At 43.8% G+C, this 22,144-nt stretch overlaps 1 protein-coding gene across 2 annotated transcripts; it reads left to right on the top strand.

Annotated features, from left to right (window-relative positions):
- Positions 1–315: 315 nt before the first annotated feature.
- On the top strand, positions 316–16,054 carry LOC135248705 (somatostatin receptor type 5). 2 transcript variants are annotated; one of them, XM_064323566.1, is made up of 3 exons: positions 316–787; positions 9,473–10,629; positions 13,006–16,054. In XM_064323566.1, exons 2-3 carry the CDS (start codon positions 9,535–9,537, stop codon positions 13,087–13,089), a joined length of 1,179 nt encoding a protein of 392 aa, XP_064179636.1. In that variant the 5' UTR covers positions 316–787; positions 9,473–9,534; the 3' UTR covers positions 13,090–16,054. The 2 variants fall into 2 exon arrangements, with proteins under 2 accessions (XP_064179636.1, XP_064179637.1); XM_064323567.1 differs by lacking the exon at positions 316–787 and adding an exon at positions 815–1,052.
- The last annotated feature ends 6,090 nt before the right edge of the window (positions 16,055–22,144 follow it).

Below are 22,144 nucleotides of genomic sequence, written 5' to 3'. Positions count from 1 at the left end.
TATTGTGCATGCCACATTGGGTCGACACTAGAGGTCAAATTTAGGGAGAACTGTCCGAAATAAAACTCCTTCATTGTGACCCTACATAATAGAAGTGTGGAGGCATATTCGTGAGTGAACCACCTGTGCTTACGTGAGAAAATCTATATCTCATTCGTTTCATAAGCAATCACAATCCCATAAGTTTGAATAGGCTTTGTATAAGCGTTTGTCATCTGTATACTTGGTATTCGCGACGACAAAAAATTAAACCCTGCTCGGCAACATCGTGACGTCACATTCAATTCTATGTGTTAAATAGCTACAAGTACAACTGCCATCCCCCAGTCCAAACCGGGTAGCCAATCGCCTTGGAATGCCGAAAGAACGCACAGACGGAAACTTAACAGCGTTAGACTTATTATCAGTGCCTGGTGGTTAAAACAGAAAGAAAAAAAAAGCAAGAAAATCAGATTTGCTGAGTGCGTTGTCACGTTATAAACAATGTCGTGACAATATCAGGAAATCAGCGGCAAGAATTTAACACTCAACTGCGGACGGCGAATTTGTGAATGATTCTTGGAAATTTGTGTCGGGAGTCGGGTCGGTGGGAATGATGCTCTGGGCGGATTGGTTGGCTCACACAGTTCTTTCTCTCCCCGAAACGGCATTTTATCGCACCCCGGAGCTCTGAACACCTGGGCAGGGCGGCACAGAACCTTGAAGGAAAGTTGTGAGGGTGGCGTTGCGGCACTGCACCAGCGACAACATGCGGAGTAACATGGACAGAAATTGACGGCAAAACGAGGTTCGTTTCTCCCTGTTATGCCATAACATTTACGCAACTTATAACACGTTGACAACTATTAAAACCATAAGGCTCAACTGAACTTTTTTTTTGGCAATCTTTCCAATGAAGTATTGCTTAAGTTGTTCGGATCATATTCAGAAAAAAAAGAACTTATCTGCACATCTTCGTCGACTTCCTAGCCCATTTAATTTTATTTGCTGAAGGTTTTTTTTTTTAGTGCGTACTCGAAAGAAATCTCAATTTCTTTTTCCAGGGAAAAAAGGTAAGACAATAACACGTCATTTTAAAGACGATTCTAGATTTGAATTATACATTTCATTCGGGATCAATTGTTACTTTATGCACTCAGTACAGCAGGACAGCTGCTCTTAGTTAAAACATCTTGAATTCCAATGCTTTCTGTAGCTGAGTGTTATTGCTTCCGCGCGTACATAGCATGGCATCTTCGTAAATACAGAAAATTTAAAACAGCAATAATTGTACGTTTACCATTAGCGTGATTTGTACGCGTGATAGTCACGCCACACGTCGTTGAGAATTTAACGATGTATATAGGCTACATGTTAATTTTAAATAAGGAACACGCGTGTCAGGATGTGAAGCGGGTAAATACGACCGTTAGCGCTTCATTTAAAGAAGAGACCCTGAACCCGTTGATGTGGAACCCGAACTGTATCCGAGTTGCGCGTGACCGGGAAGGAACAAGTCCCGCTTCCATGCGCCGTGGTAAACGTCGTAGGGGACAGGTAATTTACTAAATTCAAGTTAAATACATATTACACGATTATCTTTTAATCACTTTAACGAAACATGTATAGCCTATATATGCGGTTAATTAAAGTGGTTAAACGATAATCGTGTAATATGTATTTACTTGTATACTTGTCTGTTGCCTAAATATTCCTGCATATGGCTTTTGATGTTGCAGTTACAGCAAAGAACAAATGTTTGTTCATTTACGACGTAGCCCGCTTTCACAAGATGCATTATATTTGTTTCAGAAGATTTGTCTGGAGGTACGTAAGTAGCTACATAACTGCTTTCTAAAAGGAAACATACTGTATAAACCAAACCTGTATAAAAAACGCACATACATCATCAGACGTGCATCTTGTGTTGTGCACGTTTCATGTTCCGAAAGTCAACGAAACCCTAAAGCGCACGAGAGAGAGAGAGAGACAGACAGAGCGATGCAGTTCTGTCTCGCTGACAATTAAAGTTGCCAGTCACAACTGGTTCGCTGGAGAAACGGAGAAAGCGTGCCACGCACCTTTTTCATTCCACTTAGCCGTCATGTTAAGGGAATTGAGTTAATTTAAATGACTAAAGCATAAGCGCTGCGCTATTCAAGAGAAGTAGAGGCGAGCGTCTGTGTTCTGAGAAGGCAAAAGCGGAGGCTTCTTGATCGCAAGTTGAGCATATTCGAGCAGCCTATATACGAGTATACGAGTTCCCTGTATTTCCACGCTAGATTCGTAGGTACGGTTTTTATAAAGTTGTACACGTTTATTACCTTTGCTTTTTTTCTTTGAACAGAATTGGTTATCAGACATGGCAAACCAGAAGGCTAGTGGCACTGGACCTAAAAATAAATAAATTAATAAATAAAAACTTTGGTAGGCCTATTAGTACTTTGCTTATTTTATTGCCTAAGTTAAACATGTATTTTTTTCTGACAAGAATATATTTAAAAACTGAAACTGAAACAACTGAAACTGCATAGATGTTACACACGATTCAAAGCGTAGATAATACCAAATAACTGCAGTAGACAATATGTTTTTGAATTTCAGATTCGATTGCAAACAAACAAATGAATTAACAATAGACACAGTGAGGAAAGCAACAACATTAGCAACAGACCTAAAGCATTTTCATCAAATATAATTCCTATCTGTAATTTGTATTACATGAATGTATGAATTAAAAAATCCCTGAATTGTCAGTATGTGCCATCTTTGCACATGATATAGTGGTCATCAATCTGGACTACCTGGGCAGAGTACAGATGAGATTATGTATGTGGCCCGAGGCAAGAACCTCCCTGGCACTATCTGAAAAGTGTTACAGTTCCCTAAGGTTTGCTGGCTTTCTCTACTGAACGAAATAATTTTTGCTACGTAGCAAGCTGTCTTACTCAACCGTGTGCTTTCCCCACCTTGCCCTGCCACGTACAGCCTGAACGTGCCGATTGTTACGGACTCTCACCATAACCAAAACGCCGACTCAGGGCCATTCCCCTGTGACTGGCCTTATATCTCTGTTACTGACCCACCGCAGCATCTTCCCTCTACTCTTCTGTCCTAATCCTGCCAAGCCTTCGTGCAGCCATTGACACCACAGACTGTGCCCTACCTCCCATCCACCATGATCTCACCTGCATCTCAGGCACTGCTCATGAGTGGACTGAATCCTGCAGCTCCAGATGACCCTTTGGTGTTTCCTGGGATGGCGGCTTTCCCTGTGCTAATTACCTTCCTACGGGTGTCCCTAGGGGGAGGGCGGTAATGGCCAAAATGTCATATCACGATCTTTTTTTAGGATTTTAAGGTACATCATGAGTCATGATATGAATCATTGTTTTTTTTCATGCTGCTTTTCTAAAACTATTTTGCAAGTTTCTGAACTGCGCAACCAAACTGGTGACTACACAATACTCCATTTGCACCATTTTAGGAAAATATAGACCTAAAAGTACTTTTCAAAAATTAAATAAATACTACACGCGATCACTGTTGGACTTGACAAGTACAAACCAGTTCCATACTACTCAACTGGAACTTTTTTTCAGAAGAAAAATTCTTCACCTGTCTGTGCGTTCACACGTGCAAGCATTTAATCAGAATAAAACCTGACAAAATCTGACACGTGCAGAACCCCAAACTGACTTGGTCTGGCGTTGGAGTACACAATGCAAATTTCTATAAATATCTCCAAATACGCTTTGTATGGTATGTACAGTATTCACATTGATAAAGTTCTTATGATTGTAGTTTTGGACAGTTTATGGGTTTTACGTGGATAACATTCTCCATCCCCCTCCTCTTATCATTCATATGCAATCACTTGGCTCTGTCTCCTCCTCCAATGGTTTCTTATGTCATTTTGATATTCATGATGATCAGATTTTCCTCCTTCCCTCCGCCTGACGCTCAGGTCTCGCTTCACACCTCGGATCAGCTGTAGGATGTGTCGTGCTGCGCGGTGGTGCCGCGGGCCTGAGCTCAGCCTGCTGTCTCAGGAGAACGGGTTCCGGAGGGCTCCTCTGTAGCTCCGCGGGGGAACCCCCCTGTCGAGTGTTCGTTGTCGTACGTAACAGTTCAGTCCGGGCGCTTTCGCACTTTTCACACCTGCCCTGGGAAGGTTCCATATAAAGAAAGGGGTTTTCCCTGGAGAACCTTGCCGAAGAGCCCCTCTCAGAACCCCCTTTTCTTTAGAAGGGTGTCGCTAAAAACGGGGCGCTGTACACTCCCTCCACGTCTTCGCCACTGCTGACCTCTCCTCGGTGTCACAGGAGAGGTCGGTCACAGCCTGGGGTCATGGAGTTATACCTTCATTACCAGCTGCCCTCTTACCTCCGCAGTGGAAACATTGAGCTGGGAGTCTACTTCACTGCACGTCCTAGTCAGGGCTCCCCGGTGCTCTCGCAACTGGGCTGTCGCAAACACCTTCTCAGCCTGCTCGCACTTATTTAACCCTTCCAGCTGAAAAGGAGTGTGACCGCACAGCTTGTCTTCGGTCATCTTCCCAGGTGCGCCCGTGCCCCATCCCTCCTCATCCCACTTCATTGGCCGCCGGTCACGGCCCGCGGCGAGGTAAAAATCGCGGTGGCGCTAACCTGCAGGGCAGCGAACGGAACGGCTCCACCGCGTTCCACCGCGTTCCGCCGGTCAGTATTCAAACCCTGCGCGCTGGCGAGAGCTCTCCGTTCAGAGACAGCACGGTGACTGGCTCTCCCCTCCTTGCGTGACTGGTTCTCCCGCTCATAATGTCTGACTGTGATGGGGCCCCGCCACGGTGGAGCAAAGTTCGGAAAGCAGTCAGGAAGAGGACGGAAGTCCGTTGTATGATGGGTCGGGAACTGGGCTTGTAACCCGAAAGGCTGCGGGTTAGATTCCCCGGTAGGCGGTTGTACCTTCGAGCAGGGTACTTGACCTGAATTATATATCCCACATATATAATTCAGCGCAGATCCAGCTGTGTAAATGCTAAAAGTCATGTAAGTCGCTCTGGATAAGAGTGCCTGCTAAATGCCAGTAATGTAATGCAGTCAGAGGAGTAGAATTGTGCTGTATAACCTTCCAGTGCAGGCTGAAACTCTGGAGATTACATCTTGGTTTCCCTCCTGTCCCCAGCCCATTGTACTCCCTCCTTTTGTACTAATTTAGGCTATGGTAATTTTATATGGTGATAGGGCACGTTGTTCAGAGTTTCACGTTTCTCTTCTGGCATTTTGTGTACGTAGGCTGTGTGATTTGCTTGACTTTCTGGATGAAAGGTTGCTGTACAAATAAAGTTTATTATTATTATTATTATTATTAATTTTATTATTATTATTATTATTATTATTATTATTATTATTATTATTATTATTATTTAGGATTTCTACTTTGGTTCTCGGTTAGCATAGTGCTTTAGTGGTGTTGCTTTAGTGATCCTGATGGTCTTATAATATCATCAGTCAGGTCTGACTGACCCTGTAGTTCATTTCAGTTTCGTTTATTTAAAGGATCCCCATTAGCTGATGCCGTGGCAATCAGCTGCTCTTCCGGGGGTCCACACCTGACATACTGTACATAACACATTACATGATAAACATTAAATTACATTAATACACATTAAATAGCATCAATATACATTAGTATAAAATGCAAGGATTACATTGATATAAACATTTTTTAAAAATTACATTCATATAAAATTCAAAGCCAGTCAACACTGAACATACATTTAGGTTAAAGTACTAATTCAAAATCAATATACAGATGATTCAATCTGGCAAATGTGCTTCTGTTTCTCCTGTACTGCACTTGGCTCTGGATAAATGGCTCTGGATGAATCTGGTCAGTGACTGTAATGTAGCGTGTATCTGCTCTGTGTTTTCCCATTTGTTTTGTACTGCTGCGTCGCTGCACAGTACAGACTGCGTATTCGGAGGTGTTCCTCGAGTTGGCGGCAGTTAGCACTTTGCCCCGCGGGTGGCTGGAGTCCTTTGGGAGTTACGTTATCTGGTGTCTTGTGGACAAAGGAGAAGAGCGAATGCACACTTGCTCTGTGTATTCCAGCTTACATGTGTGAAGATGGGATCCTTGGAAACTGGGTTGTCATGACACTTCACTGATTGACCGACATAATTTATGCGCTGCCATGAACTAGGGCGCATTTATTGAATTCACTGAATAATTCATGTATCGAAAATATCTGGCATTATGGAATTTTTTTTTTAGCTTGTGTTCACCTTTGAAGTACCAGTTAAACAAGTCAACATCATCATGTATTGGATGCTGCCTCTGCCTATTTGTACAGCACCCTGAAGTGCTATGTAGGTGTGCTAGACTGCCCCTCTCTTCCATTTAGTAATACTTCAACCTAAAATAAAGATTCAAACTTACATATTTCATGTTGTCCCTTTGCCCTTCTTTAGACTACACTATCGTCTTTACGTATAGCTTAGAGATACGATAATATCCACGTCAATGTGGGATTTTACAGATGACTACTTAGTTATTGTTCTGTGTAAACCACTAAGATGAATGAAATTGGTCAACTCTCGCCCCTGAAACAAACTAAATAAATTCAATTATGTGGAACGTAGGCTGCTCAAAGTGGCTACAGGAAAAGAGAAAGTCGAGATCCGCACCGCAAGCTGCAATTTCATCGCGAGACAATTTTATAAACGAGAGGCCCTTTGTTTCCAAGGCCTAGATTGGCTGCTGATTGGAGAGAAAACACAAAAACCACTTCTGAGGAAGATGACCCCCCCCCCCTTCAGGAGTGCTCAGATCTCAAAAAGCAATGTCAGATATTCAGTCAGCATCGGAGTTTCCGAAGGTGTCTGTGCTTTCCAGGTATTTGGAGGGGACGTGGGGAGATAAACGATAGGAAGCTATAAATGGTAGCTAAAATAATAAAAAATAATTAAATATAAATAAAAGCCAGTTTGCTAGAAAGCTGGCTGAGCAGAGACAGCCTCTGTTTTCTTGTTGTACAGGTAAATTTATATGGAGCAACGGCATGGTTTTCGCAGTGTAGGAGAGTGGTTAGGGAACCGGGCTTGGTTCAGTTCTCAAGTGAAGGTCTGGCATTGTGCTTCCGAATGAGCTGCCTAATTTGAATTTCCTCAGTCAATATCCAGGAGTACAAATGGATTGTAAAGGCTGCAACCTCCGTTAGTCTCTCTGGATAAGAGTCTTTCTAAAAAGGACTAAAAAAGGAAATGTGTAGGGTTTTTTATTTGTGAATTCTTACAGAAACCGTTTTTGAGACAGACGATAAGATGTGACTGGCTGCCATGGGTGAGAACTGCATGGCAGATTTATTATTGGTATTTTCAGTGTTGGCTTTGGTGTTGTGCGCCTGGCTGTCAGTACAGTAATAGGCCCCCAGGCGGTGTGGATTTGAATCCTGTTCAGGCCTTCAAGCTTAAAATGGCTCAATACTTAGGTGCTTGTTTGCGCACATCTCCCGCACACGGGAAGAACCTGTTCCCGGCTCGGTTCCTGACAGCTCCGGTTCCCGCTAGCTCGCTGGAATCCGCGCGCGCCACGACGACGATTCCGCCGACCCATCGGGCCACCTGCTGTCAGCCTCCTCCGGCTCGGCTCGCGGGTCGCCGGGGGCGACGGGGGCGACGGCAGCTGGTCCGACCCGCACGTTATCGGAGGACACGCCCGCCAAAGCGAGCCCCCGCCCGCGGGAACTGGGAAAGGGAGATGCCGCCGCCCGCGCGAGGCAGAGAAACAATATGGCGGTCACAACTGGAGACCAAAAGTTGTTGCGAGTGGGTCTGTCTAAGGAAAGCCCGGAGTAGTGATCAGATTCCCCCTCGGCCGACGCCTCATCCTCCAGAGCAGGGGGAGCATGAATTTTTTTGCGCTTTTCGGAACTCTTGGAGGTGTTTGCAGAATGAATGAATGTGATTTCAGTACAACTGGGCATTCTAAATTGGGAAAAACTAGGGCAAAAGAAAAAAGAACAGACATGCTTTTATCTTCATACAGTTCAAATAATCCATAGAAATATATATATACAGTACACATCTGTGGGGCCTTTACATGCATGATATGTAAATGTGCCTCAACACACAACAAAAATTCTGAAACTCAAAAATGCATTTTCTCTGCCTACATCTAATGTATTTTATTTTGCTTTAAAATCTGCATACAATTTTTCAATAGACATATTTATGCATATTTCATCATTCAGTATTTGTGGGCAGCCATGTGAAGTAGCTGTTCTACAGCCAGAATGGTTGCTGGATGTTTGTGTAGACCCTAAGTAGCATGCTGTTGATGTGTGCTTCATCAAAGTAGTTTATTTAAGTATTTACTTAAGTAGTAAGTATTATTTAATTAAACAGAATAGACTGAGTCTATTTTAAATTCAACATTAATAGTCTAAATTAAATAGATTAACAATAATGCTGGACAACATCAACAAAAACAACAACTAATATATTCATGACAATAATGACAGTAAAAGCCTCCTAGAAAGCCTTATAGAAGTGCATTATTCTGTATTAGAGTTAAGCTCAGAATGCTAAGTAGTATGCTTCTTAAAAGCTATTCAGTGTTATTAGTTTGACACAGCATACCTCAAAGTGGTATGCTGTCTCAAACCAGAAACTTGTGAAATGCAGTATATTTTTTATATCTGTCTTTACTTGTTACAAAAAAGAGATGAACTTTCATCTCTTAGCAAAGCGCTTTATGGAGGAGGACTGTGTGAGTGTATGTGTCACGGGCATATGCATTTGACAAACTGTCTGAGTGATTTCACCCTGCTATTTTTGCGTCTGTGTATTTATTCTGTGAATTAAACATTATTATTAAAGTTGTGAAGAATACGTTGCCTCCCAACGCGGCCTCCCAGCAAAAGGAAAAGAAGCACTGGTTAAGACATGCATTATACCAGGACGTTCGAGATATCAGGGCTTCCAACTGCCGATTTTCCTGGAGGCCATGGTTCTGTTCGCCTGGCCCCCACCATGATGCCTTCGCCTTGAAGCCCCCGCCATGAAGCCCCCGCCTTGAAGCCAGAGTTCAGACAAACTTGCGGGGAATGACAGCTCATTACCAGTACAGACAGGCTCTCCAACAGGGACTGTTCCTCTGAAAAACCCTACTTTGCACACTATCGTTTGCAGTATATCATACAGTATATCGGCGTGTTGGTAAACGCGATTCCTCAGAGGGGAAAGCTCTCCCTGGAATCTTCAGAGAGGGACGATTTCATTGAGTCATGAATGGTGTGCCCCCTCTACACGTGTGTGTGTGTGTGTGTTTATATTTTTATGTGTGTGCATGAGTGTGTGTGTGTGTCTGAGAAGTCTGCATGCACACTACAACAGTGTCATTTGGAGAGATTAGTTACCAATTCAATTTAGATAACTGGTTGAGCATTAATAAACATTTACTTTTTGCTTTTACTGACAGCTTTGTAAAAATGCTTTTTTTGTTACAGACAACTGTGACTGAGAAGCTGCAGATCCCTTCCATCATTGTCATAGCAGCCCTGATAAGAAGATGGAGCCACTAGGCCGGGTGGAATGGACGCCCTTTCCCAACGACCTCAACCATTCAGCCGCAGCACCCAACAGCTCTGTTAACGTGTCCAGCCAGAGCATGCCTTTCCAGGGGGAGAGCACCATGGTAACGGCCGTCATCTCGCTCACCGTCTTCATCATCGGACTGACGGGCAACACGCTGGCCATCTACGTGGTCCTGCGCTACGCCAAGATGAAGACCGTCACCAACATCTACATCCTCAACCTGGCGGTGGCCGACGAGCTGTACATCCTGGGCCTGCCCTTCCTCACCACGCAGAACGTGCTCTCCTACTGGCCCTTCGGCTCCTTCCTCTGCCGCGTGGTGATGACCGCCGACTCCATCAACCAGTTCACCAGCATCTTCTGCCTGACGGTCATGAGCATCGACCGCTACCTGGCCGTGGTCCACCCCATCAGGAGCACCAAGTGGCGGCGGCCCCGGGTGGCCAAGATGATCAACGCGACCGTGTGGTCGCTGTCCTTCGTGGTGGTGCTGCCGGTCATCATCTTCTCCGACGTGCAGGACCAGTTCAACACCTGCAACATGAACTGGCCGGAGCCCAAGGCCGCCTGGTCCACCGCCTTCATCCTCTACACGGCCATCCTGGGCTTCTTCGGGCCGCTGCTGGTCATCTGCCTGTGCTACCTGCTCATCGTGGTGCGGGTCAAGTCGGCGGGCGTGCGCGCGGGCTTCACCAAGCGGCGCAAGTCGGAGCGCAAGGTGACGCGCATGGTGGTGATCATCGTGGTGGTCTTCGTCCTCTGCTGGCTTCCCTTCTTCATCATCAACATGGTCAACCTGGTCTTCATCCTGCCCGAGAACAGCCTGATGGCCGGCGTCTACTTCTTCGCCGTCATCCTGTCCTACGTCAACAGCTGCGCCAACCCGCTGCTGTACGGCTTCCTCTCCGACAACTTCAAGCAGAGCTTCCGGAAGGTCCTCTGCATCCACAAGGCCAACGGCGTGGAGGACGGGGACCCCAGCGTGCCCCGCACCGAGAAGACAACCACGCACGACACGTTCCTCTCCCCGAGGAATCACGACTACAATGGGCCCGTGCAGAACAGCCAGGTACGTCATTAACAAAATTCACCTATCAGTACCAGACACAGCTGGAAATGGACCGCAGTTTAAATACTAATACTCCCGATATGATGTATATCCTGAAGAATATCATTTTTTTGAGAACCTCTGATGCACAACCAGATTATATAAAATTGTCCTATTGGCTGAAAATATTGCACCACAGCACGATTACCCACAAGACATTTTAATTTAGTAACATTGTTAATAGAAGTTTGTGGTACTCTATCTTAAAACTTTGTCCTTGGTCATGCCCCGTAAAGAATTTTCAACATGCGTATGAAATTTTATATTTTGCCGTAAGTGGTAGGGAAACAGTGTTCAGTGTAAAGAAGAATACAAGGCTGAGAATCTCGCTGGTGCAGACTGTGTGATGGTAGTCATCATCAGTGACCTTGTACTGTGTGCGCATCCAGCTTGCCTGCGTCTGTGTTATGGATGCGAATGTGGAGGCAACTGCGACTGTGGATAAGCGTGACGCATCACAGTGTGTCTGTGGAGTGCAATTTGTGTGGGTGTGTGTGTGTGTGTGTGTGTGGGGGGGGGGAATTTCTGCCACATATTCACACTCCACAGGCTTGTGTGTTCTGTTGATACCCACATTTTAACTAAGAATGTATTTTGAGTGAAAGACATGGCAAATTTGGGTGTCATTAAACCCACTCAGAAGGTTGTGCCCCCACCCCCAAAAAAGTCTTTGTCCCAAACATTATGGAGCTCACTGTATATCTGATCATTTTCACATAAAACCATAATCGCAAACCTAAGACCCCCACAAGTTTAAATGTGACTTTTTTCCTGTTCTACAAACAGGTATACACATAAACAGGTACACATACACACAAACAGGTACACACAGAGAGGTACACATTCAAACACACAAGTACAGACATATACAGGTACACATACATACACACAGATATGTGCATACACAGGTACACATACATACTCACAGGTATATGCATACACAGGTACATATACACACATACTCATGTACACACATACATACATACAGGTATACACATATGCAGGTGCACATGCAGGTTTACAACCTCCCTCGTGACTCCCACGTCACTCCCCTCCTCATCTCCCTCCACTGGCTACCAGTGCAAGCTCGCATCCGGTTTAAGACACTGGTGCTTGCTTTCCAAGCAGTCAAGGGGTCAGCTCCTGGTTATCTGCAGAAGATGATCAGACCCTACAAGCCGGCCAGATCGCTCCGATCGGCTACTACCGGGCGGCTGATTCCTCCCCCAACACGAGCAGCAACAAGGTCTCGACTCTTTGCAGTTCTGGCCCCACGATGGTGGAACGATCTTCCAGTGGAGGTCAGAACAGCAGAGTGTCTGAGCACCTTCAAACGGAAACTCAAGACGCACCTCTTCTCTGTGTACCTCTCTCCTCTTCCCTAAACCCCCTCCCATAACTATAAAAAAAAAAAAAAAAAAATTTTGGTTCAGACTATCTTGTTTCTCCTTAATGTATGCTATCATAGTAAAGGCTTTTTATCTGCATTTTGTTCAATGGACTTAAGTGGACTTGATCCTGAGTTTGGTTACACTGTTGTAAGTCGCTCTGGATAAGAGCGTCAGCTAAATGCCTATAATGTAATGTAATGTAATGTAACATGCACACATACATACACACAGTAAAACTTTTGGTGTTAATTCAACTATAACAGTGCTAATTTGACTCTTAACAGATAAAATTTGGTCCCGCTCTGGAATGTGGGACCAAATGTTATCTATGGAGTGTTGAATTAACACTGGACATTTTACTGTGCATGTACACACATACACAGGTACACATACCCCCCGGTGAACATACACGGGTACACATGTATACATACAGGCATGAATACACTATACATACAGGCATGAATACACACAGAGTAAAAAAATATTAGTGTGAAAATATAAGTGTATGCACATCCACGAGTTGACATTTCATTGTACTTGGCATGTAGCAATAGAGAGGAGTGAGGAAAAAGAGTGGCTGCACACTGGATTTTATGCTCCCAAGGTGATATTTAATCACAGCAGCTACATTTCAACCTTGCTCTCTTTTCGTCAGGCATTCAAAGTGAAAATACAGGTGGGGGTGTGTATATACACAGGTAAGGCAAATAATGGCCAAATAACACCTACTTGGCACCCTCCTGGCAATGACGATTGTGAAAAATGAGACACAAAATATTTCCTAAAATGTAGATGTAAATGTAAATGCTGTCTCTCTGCTGCTGCAGGCTAAGCACGATTGACAGGCAGGCTCAGGAGTGCACTGTATTCTACAGTGCTATAGGTCTCACCAAGGTGCCAGCTGCAGCCTCCTCTGACGCCTATAAAACTGATGTTGTCTTTGCAGGCCATCCAGTTGGAACCTTGCGGTAACTCCAAGGAGGAACTTCAGCCTTCAGTGCCCACTGTGATTGGCCAATCCACACTATAAGCACTGCCCTCTCTTTGTTTCTCTCTCTCTCTCTCTTTCACCGCACACCAAAGGTATGGCCACACACCCCAGCACCACAGTCTCATTCTGCTGACCTCCATCTGCACACTGAGCCCCTACCAGCAGCCACCCTCTCCTCACCACTCAGCTATGACCTCTGACCCCTTCCGCCAACGTCAGACAGGAAGTGCAGACACTGCATTGCCTGCTCCTTGCCCCTTCCTCCACGCTTTGCTTTCGATCCCAGACCAAGCTTCCACACACTGACTGCCCTGAAGAGAAATTAAAAAATGAAGTTGGATGAGTGAGCCTTCTTTACTGGAAGCGATTAAAGTGTCTTTGGAAAAACAAGAAAAAAAGGAAAAAAAAGGTAAAATGAGTGTATATATGTTGACACAGACACAGTCACAAGTACACTGCATTTACTTGTGGGTCAGAGTCACATCCATTAAAGCTTTACTGAGGCTTGTGTAGTTTTGTCCTCCCTGTTGCTTTCAACCAAAACAACACTAATTTGTCAATACAATTAAGTGTCCCAATATGTCGAAGCAAATTCAAGTGCACCACCAAAATCAGTCTGTGAGAAAGGGCCTTTTATATTTAGGCTTATTTACTCAGCTATTCCTAATCAGGAGCTGGAAATTCAACAGGGCGTGTCTATTCTGTGTGGATGTTCACTTCAGTCTTTCTTCTGATTGACAGACCATCTTCATGGTCACATTGCTGATTGGTAAAAGTAAAATTGCCACATTGATTACATTATAAAAATGGTCTCCAAATTACCAATATCCGAATACTCCTGTTGTGGAAAATAGTGTAGTCCCATTGTTCTCAGGATGAATAAACAAATTTATTTATGGGTTCTTTATTTGTAAAATATCTATTGCAAGTTAAATGCTTATGCTACTGCTTTCAGTACAAAAAAACAGTTTGTTAATGATAACTCTGTTTCGGTGTGCATTTGATTTTGAGTCAAAATCATGGTCAAGGGTTGATTGAGCCCATGCTGTTTCTTTTTACAGTTGATCAGGACCTCACCCCCCCCCCCTCCCCCCCAGCCTCCAACCTCCTCACTCTTTCTCCATCAGGCCTTCACAACTGTGGTACAAAGACATGTTTCTGCTGCAGGCACGCTCTGCACGCTGCTTAATTTAATCCAGAATAGAATTATTTTTGTAACTGATATGAGTTTCTTCTTCTGTGCAAGGGTAGCTGACCCCAGAACATGTTTTACAGGCAAACATCTCCATTGGTCATACCAGATACAGTGAGCTGCTGTAAACCCTGTTAATCCTTTAAGGTGTAAGATCACATATATGTGATTGGAATGTTCTTAAATGATGTAACAATCACCACTGGTGATTGAAAGCAATGGAGTTCTAGCACACTGACATAGAATTTAGAAAAAACATTCCAAAAAACCTACTCATCAAAGGGTTGAGGTGTAAAAGCTCAAATATGTGATTAGAATGTACTTGACTTGAACATTCTAATGCTGATATAACAATCACCACTAGTGATTGAAAGCATTTTGAACCAGAATTTTGAAAAAACATAGAACCTATGTACCTACTCTTAATGTAAATGAAAAGAGTGAGGATGAGGGAATTTGTGCGTTCCCTCATCAGCTTCTGACATGGGAGAAAATCACTCTGATTGGTCTTGGGCTTTCGGCAAGTTTTTGCAGAGAGCATGACAAAAACTTTGCTGCAACTTATGCTTATTATATAGGCCCTGCAACAGTATCGAGTTGAAGAATGTTCTCTGGAAATGGCATTTTGTAAGATTAATATGCCGGCTAACGTTAGCCTAGTCCAAGGTCTGTAGCATACCTGTGGGGCCTGGCGAATGCATTGTCCATTGGGTGTGGAAATAGGAAATGGTTCTGGCTTGGCCGGGTATTGCCGGTCTACACCAAAGACAGGTCATTGTTAGCGTGCTGTAGACTGATATTTTGAGTCCTGTAGACTGTCTGCTTTGACCCTGGAGAGCACCAGCGCCGGGGAGTTCGGCCGGGGGCTGGTGGATGGCTCTTTCACCCTCTGCAGCTTTGGCAAAGCCAGTTCCCATGGAGAGATCATGGACGAACGGCCCCAATGCCCTTGAGTTCCTCTGTGTCCCAGATTTCCGTCCTGTACCCACCTGTTTGGGTGATAACTGTTCCGGAACTTTACTTGTTGTGGCATTCCAACATTCCGCAGAGAACTGTTCAAGACTCTACAGTGACAAGATATTGGACTGTACCTGCTTTGTGCTGAAACCTCCATCATGAGACTGCCAAACGTTCCAATACCTGAACTTCTTAACCCCTTATAACTGCTGAAATGTTGCTACATGAACTCCAGGCAAGGCAAGGTCAGTCCTTGGCTGACGATTTTGCACAGTCTTCACTTGCTGAATGTTTTTTTTAAAGAGGCTTTTAGAAATGTAACAGTGCAGATGTGTTTTTCAAGGACTCAATGGCAGGATCCTCCTGAGACCTGGCAGAAAGAAAGTTTATTTTAAGTTTTTTTTTTACATAATACATAAATGTCTTGGATAACGAAAACATGTTGCCGTGAAAATATTTTCCAAAATATTATTTTTTATTGAATGTCTCTTGCATGATGTTTCAAGGGGTAATCGACAAAATGAATTGCCGGGTCTTGGGGGGATATGGTGGCTGCAGTGCTTCGTCTTGTTTGTGTTTTTGTGACGTTAAAATGACAGTACAGCCAAAGGCCGTGTGTACGTCTCACACCCGGATCACAGCGCACAAAGCCAACAGCCATCGGCTCAGCTCAGTGTTTGTCGGATTATATCGTGTTGCGGCCGTGGTTGTCCTGTTTGGTCTCTAAATATTCTGAAAACAAAAAAGGCAGACTTTTAAAGCGATAGTGAAATATTTTTGTGGCCTTGTGGTCAAGATGTTGCGTTGTATGCTTCGATTTGAATAAAGCTGTGAAGTAAAAAATACAAAAACAAAGCTTTCCTTCCTTGTGACCCGACAGCCGCACCCCGCAGGTAAAAGCTAGCGGCCATGTTTCACTGCGGCTCTGAAAGAGAGTGCTGACAAGATTGTGGGGACAGTCTGGAAGAATGAGTCTGTTTCGTGAAACACGTCGCTGTGCTCTGAAGAGGTCAAAGGCAGCATTACCCTGGTTCAGGAAGACTCCTCTTCTGACCCCCTAGAGGTCACAACAGCTGCCCTCTCCAAACTATTTCCTGAACCACAGAAGTCTCAAGTGGTTTTGATCCACTTGGTCTGTCACTCATCAGTGCCCTCATTGTCTGAGTTAATTGATTACATCGATCCAAGTGCAAACTTATCAAGCTATGTGACGGAGGCGTGACCTCAAGATAAATTAACTCCCTCAAGACACACACACACACACACACACACACAGAATACCCTCACTTACTCTATCCTGTAGTGGATACATTTCAGAAGAGCTTTCAGGCTTTATCGTTTAGTGTTGCTAAGATGCTAATATTTCTATGCCAGAGTATAGCCCACAATGCAGTAGCACCTGCTAACATAACCATATTAAATACTGTTCGTTGACTTGGCAAATTCCATTACAGTTGCAGTGCATGGTAGACATACAGCAACCTGAATCTGGCTGGTCACCAAAACGCTATATGTAGGACAAAGTGCACTTAGAAACCATTTTTGGTTTAAAATTCGGGAAGTCTCAGACAATACTGCACTGTGTGTCACCGGCAGTGATGTTGTGTTGGAATGCAGGTTGTGTAACAATTTGTCGACAGGGGACTTCCGTTCACAGTGCCCACTACCTCATAAAGGGATTTTCATTTAATTCTGTATTTCTTCCCCCATCACCGAATGGCTTAGAAGAGTGGTTGTCCTGGAGTGTTGGTTTTTTTTTTTTTTTTTTGTTCAAACCTTTATTGCAATTTGTGAAACGTCAAGAGTTGTTCATTGTTTTTAGCTAGAGACCTTTAACGGTCTAATGAGGGACACACCATCGAAAGACATTCACGTTCAAGAATAATTAATGTTCCACATTAATTTAAGGGCATTCAGCCAGTCATGTCAACTTTTAGACAACTACTGATATAACTTTCTATTACATGCCAGGGTAAATGATTTATTTCAAAAGGGGGTGCATTTTGTATTTATTAAAATTATGTATTTGACTGACCTCCAGCTGAAATCAATAAAGTCTTAACTGCTGAATGTGTACACCTGGCTATTGATGCTAAACCATAAATGAAAATGAAGAGTTCATGGACAAAGCAAATGGTAATGAGCCAAACCAAAATGGTGTTAAGGTCTGTTTACACTTACGATCACCTGAATTAAACAAATGATTGGCTGGAACAAAAAAACAACATATACAGGGATACTCCAGGACCAGTGTTGACAACCATCAGGTTAAAAAGCTCTGCTTATCAGTGATGCAGTTACACTTGACATTTTCCACATCTTCCAAGGACGTGTAAGAAGTTATTTTGAGAGATGAAGGCTATTCCATGCGTGAGGTGCCAAGAAACTTAAGATTTCATACAAAGGTGTGCACTACTGTCTTGAAAGAAAGAAGAGGGCAAACTGAATCTAACCAGGCCAGAAAGATAAATGGAAGGCCCAGATTCACAGTGCATGCCTTTGTATGACATTTTCAGTTTCTTGGCAATGCATGGAATAGCCTTCACCTCTCAAAAGAGACTGATGAGTGTCTAGAGAAAGCTGTTTGTTTTTGGCCTTTTTAAAAGCAAAATTAAACTTAAAAAAAAGAAAGGTCAGTGTACTAGATACTGTAGCAACTGAAATAAATATACATTTTTAGATTAATTAAACAGCACAATTGTTTTCAGCTGCACTTAATATAATGGGAGTGCTTTCTCTAGCTCCAAATTAGTACATTAAGGCACTCAGTGTAAAACATTGTAATAACACTGCCAAATTACTGTTGCCATCTATAAAGAATCATTCATGTCGCTAAAAATGCTATTTTCAATATCTCTGACCACCTCGCCTCTTTTCGCTTGTGGCGTTTTGGGGGTGCGTCCTCAGCGGAGATGTGGGTGGGGTTGAGGAGAGAAGAGAAGATCCGCAAAAAAACTGCACAGTATACCCTTAATGCTACCTTGGCGAATAAAAGTATCGATTTCTTTCAAAAACATAAAAAAAATTTTCAACGATTCCAAACTTTTGAACGGTAGCGTACACATACGCCACCCACCGTAAGGAACCACAAGAGCTACTGGTGGACAGAGCCAACGCTTCACAATACCCAACGAGTAATTAAACATTTGCAACATTGCGTTGGTTCATGCATCAGTACCACAGTTAGCATCCATACATACATCCATTAATTCACCTATTCCCGCTTATTCTGAGTCAGGGCCGTGGAGGCTATCCCAGCATGCAGTGGACTTCTACACCCTGTAGAAGTCAGCAGTCCATCACAGGCTCCACACACCATCCACTCTCGCATTCACACATGTAAGCAATTGTGTGGCGTGTGGCGACAGCGCTATTAACTGCACGCGCGTACCGCCCCCGTGGTTAGCATCTTCATTCAAAATCCTTCATTTGGAGGAGAAACGTCCTGTGAAACAAACATCCCCCCTGGAGCGCCGTAGCGGTACGTCCCCGGAATGGGGTTTTTTTCTGCCAAGGGCGGTGGGAGATCTGCGAATCTGGAAGGACAATCTCCCCGCACACCTCATGGAGATTATCCACAGATGAGTGGGCCCCCCGCTGATGTCTGTTAGGACAAGGTTTTTTTTTTCTCCTCTACCTTCATTGTCGTCCGAGAGCCGGCCCTCCAAACCCACTTGTTGCCAAGGGAACTGGCCAATGGCAAGGCCGGGCCTGCCCGCCGTATCTCTGCATGTGCCATGCACTGGGGACATGCAGTACCAGAGACAGATTAATTTGGACCAACCGCGCGACCGGCTTCACAGGCTCCAGTGTGTGATGAGCTAAGACAAGGAGGGAGAGTATTCAGCCTGGACCCCACTGTGTGTCCTTTATCAAGCACAGCCCTCACACTGGGCCTGTGATGTCATCGCGCATCTGAGGTGTCTGATGCAAATGCCTGATCATCGCCTTGAGGCATGTGTATGTGTGTGTGTGTGTGTGTATATGTGTGTGTCCGGGTTGTGGGTAGAGGAGGGTGCCAGATCTCCTAAAGGACATTGGGAATGATATAATGAGCACACAATCTCTTTTAGGGTCATGTGAAAATTAATTTCAGTGGTTAATTAATGTAAAGACATTTATTATTATTATCCATCCATTATCTATACCCGCTTATCATGGGCAGGGGGGTGCTAGAAGCCTATCCCAGCATGCATTGGGCAAGAGGCAGGAATACACCCTGGACAGGTTGCCAATCTTTCACACACACCATTCCCTCACCTATGAGTCTCCAATTAGCCTACCTGCAAGTCTTTGGACTGTGGGAGAAAACCGGAGTACCCACACAAACATCCACACAGAAAGATCCCAAGCCGAGATTCGAACCCACAACCTTCTTTCTTTGAGACGACAGTGCTACCAACTACACCACTGCTGCCAGGGTATCAGATCTATATGGATTCAAGAGATATACAGATATACCCTTATTGGTTGCTTAATTCCTAAAGAAATTCCATATAAGAAGCATTTCGATTTTTAATCATAGGTAGAAGGAAGGTGAGGTGCTTTCTAGTTTTTCACCCCAAAACTCATTTTTTTCCTCTTTATTTTTCTTCTATTTTTGCCACCCCAAACTAATATTTACTATGACAACAAGGGTGACACTCATCCAATAAATGGTGAGAGGCCTGAACCCAGTGATCTTTTCCAAACATGAAAAAAACTGATAACAAGACGAGATGAATCTTCATGTTCTAAAAAAATAAATATTTATTTCTTGCTCCACATTGTTAGAATTCCATCCCATAAGTGTGGGAGTTACTATAGTAACCACAGTTACTAACCACAGCAAGTGAGTGCTCCCAACAGCTGTAGCCAGGTGATTGCTCTGATGAATCAAACTACATAGATTTTAAATTTTGAGTCTGGCCATTCTCATCAGATGAACTTTATAGCCTAACATGAGTATTGACTGAATCATCTCAGCCGTGGCAAACAAAGCTTCCCGTCTGCAATGCATTTGATGGCAGCCTGAATAGCCGTATGGAACACGCAGTTGCAATAGCATGATGATGATGATGCTGACCATAATGATAAATCATGTTGTTAGGAGTATTTATAGAACTAGAAAAGATGGTGGGCTGCAGTTTTACATCCACAAACACAGACGTATTCTTAAAATGTGTTTTTTTATTTGCTATTTTATGCAAGAAACACATACATCTGTTATTCGCGAAGTTTCCAAACGTTGTAAAATTGCTGTTGTTTTCGGATATTAGGTCCTAAGTTTAGGACAGTATACACACAGCACAGTAGCTGTACAGACACTACTAATTGCAGGCAATCAGTTGTCCCAGATAACCGTAGCCATAATTTGGGGATTGACACAGCAGCATTACTGTCCATAGAATCTATGATAGCATGGCCCCTGGCTTTTCAACAGGGGGTCAACAGACCTCTGGGGGGTCATTGAAGGCCAGACTCGATGTGCAATGACTATGTATACATTTCAAAATATAAAACTTTTTTGAAATATAACCCATAGGATGCCTTTGAGTCTGGGTGGGGGTCCCTGGATCAAAACTGAAAACCCGCAGCATAGCCATTGGCTAAGACCATTTAATTACTGAGCCAAATCACAAAGTAGGATGTTGAAATTAATATGAAAGTACAGCAGAAGCGTTACAGGAAGCAGTTCCAGTCTGAACTGCTTTAAAATAATGGGAAACGAATGTGTGGAAATCACATTTACAGCTGCTACACAAATGATCAGGCTAATGTCTCTCATGGGGATGGAATATACAAAAAATATATTGCATTTAAATATATTAGCAATATATTTTGCCTGTTGAAAAGTACTCTAATTTCAGATATTGGAACATGCAGTATTTTTCTGTGATGGGTTGTGGCCGAACAGGCCTCGGCTCAAGCCTGAAACGGCGTCACTTTGCCTTCCACGCGACCGCAGTCGCGCCTGGGCTCGTCTGTCGCGAGCGTCGGTTTGACGGACACCTGTTTGTGCGTCCTGGATCGCGAAGATTAGAGGGAAGGGAGATGGGTCCCCTGCCGGCATTTCTCTAGTGCTCGTGTTGTTCGCGGAAGCCTTAGTGAAAGACAGCCTCAGCGTGTCAGAGATGGAAACATAATTTGTCCTGCAGAACTGGGAACCCGTTGCCAAGGTTTCGCCTTTTTTTTTTTGTTGTCTCATATTACGGGAGCGCTCGGGTTTTCGACATGGCCGCCGCACACTGGGCGAAGAAACAAGAAGCTGGAAAAAAGACTTGATTAAAGGAGATGTCCATTAATGATTCACAATCAGTAATGGTGAGATAATTTGTATGAAAACAAAAATGCCCTGAGGCAAAGTAAATTTGAAAACAGTTCAAAAACAGCATTCGGCGATGAGAACAAACATCTTTTCCAATTATTGGAGCGCTTGCAATTGCACACACAGGTAATAGGTTTGCAAATATTTACTTACGCAAACACATTAGAAGTGATGAATGTAAGAAATTGTCATGTTACATAACACTTCATTTTGCCTGGTAAGTCTAAATTGTTTTGAAATGACTCGTCTCTTTTGCAAGATTCCAAAGGAATTTGGTTGTTTGACAAATAGGCAATGAAAGGCAGACATAAAAGCTGGAGGAGAAAGAGAGAGAGAGAGAGAGTGAGAGAAAGAGAGACAGAGAGAAAGAGATGTGACGATAATGAACTGGTGTGTGTGTGCAGAGTAAGAGAGGTGTGGTGGGAAGAGATATTTGGGGAGAGGGGGGAGAGTGAAATGGACATGTGAGAAGGCTGAGAGAGAGATAGAGAGAGAAAGGGGTATTGGAATAGTGAGAGAGTGATGAGCTGAGAAAAAGAGAGAAGTGTGAGGGGAAAAGAGTAATCATGCACGAAAGGGGAGAGAGACGTATGGATAACAAAGCAAAGTGTGAGGAGAACAAGAGGTTGTGTGAAGGA

This window comes from Anguilla rostrata, chromosome 2 (assembly GCF_018555375.3).
Source record: "Anguilla rostrata isolate EN2019 chromosome 2, ASM1855537v3, whole genome shotgun sequence".
In the NCBI taxonomy this organism is placed as follows: Eukaryota; Metazoa; Chordata; class Actinopteri; order Anguilliformes; family Anguillidae; genus Anguilla; species Anguilla rostrata.
This window is presented reverse-complemented; position numbering and strand designations above follow the sequence as displayed.

What these genes read in the sequence shown, in the direction of transcription:
- LOC135248705 (XM_064323566.1), top strand. Translation starts at nt 9,535, where the DNA reads ATGGAGCCACTAGGCCGGGTGGAATGGACGCCCTTTCCCAACGACCTC. An exon ending in GGCCCGTGCAGAACAGCCAG is followed by an intron (nt 10,630 to 13,005) that starts GTACGTCATTAA and finishes TTGTCTTTGCAG; the next exon opens with GCCATCCAGTTGGAACCTTG.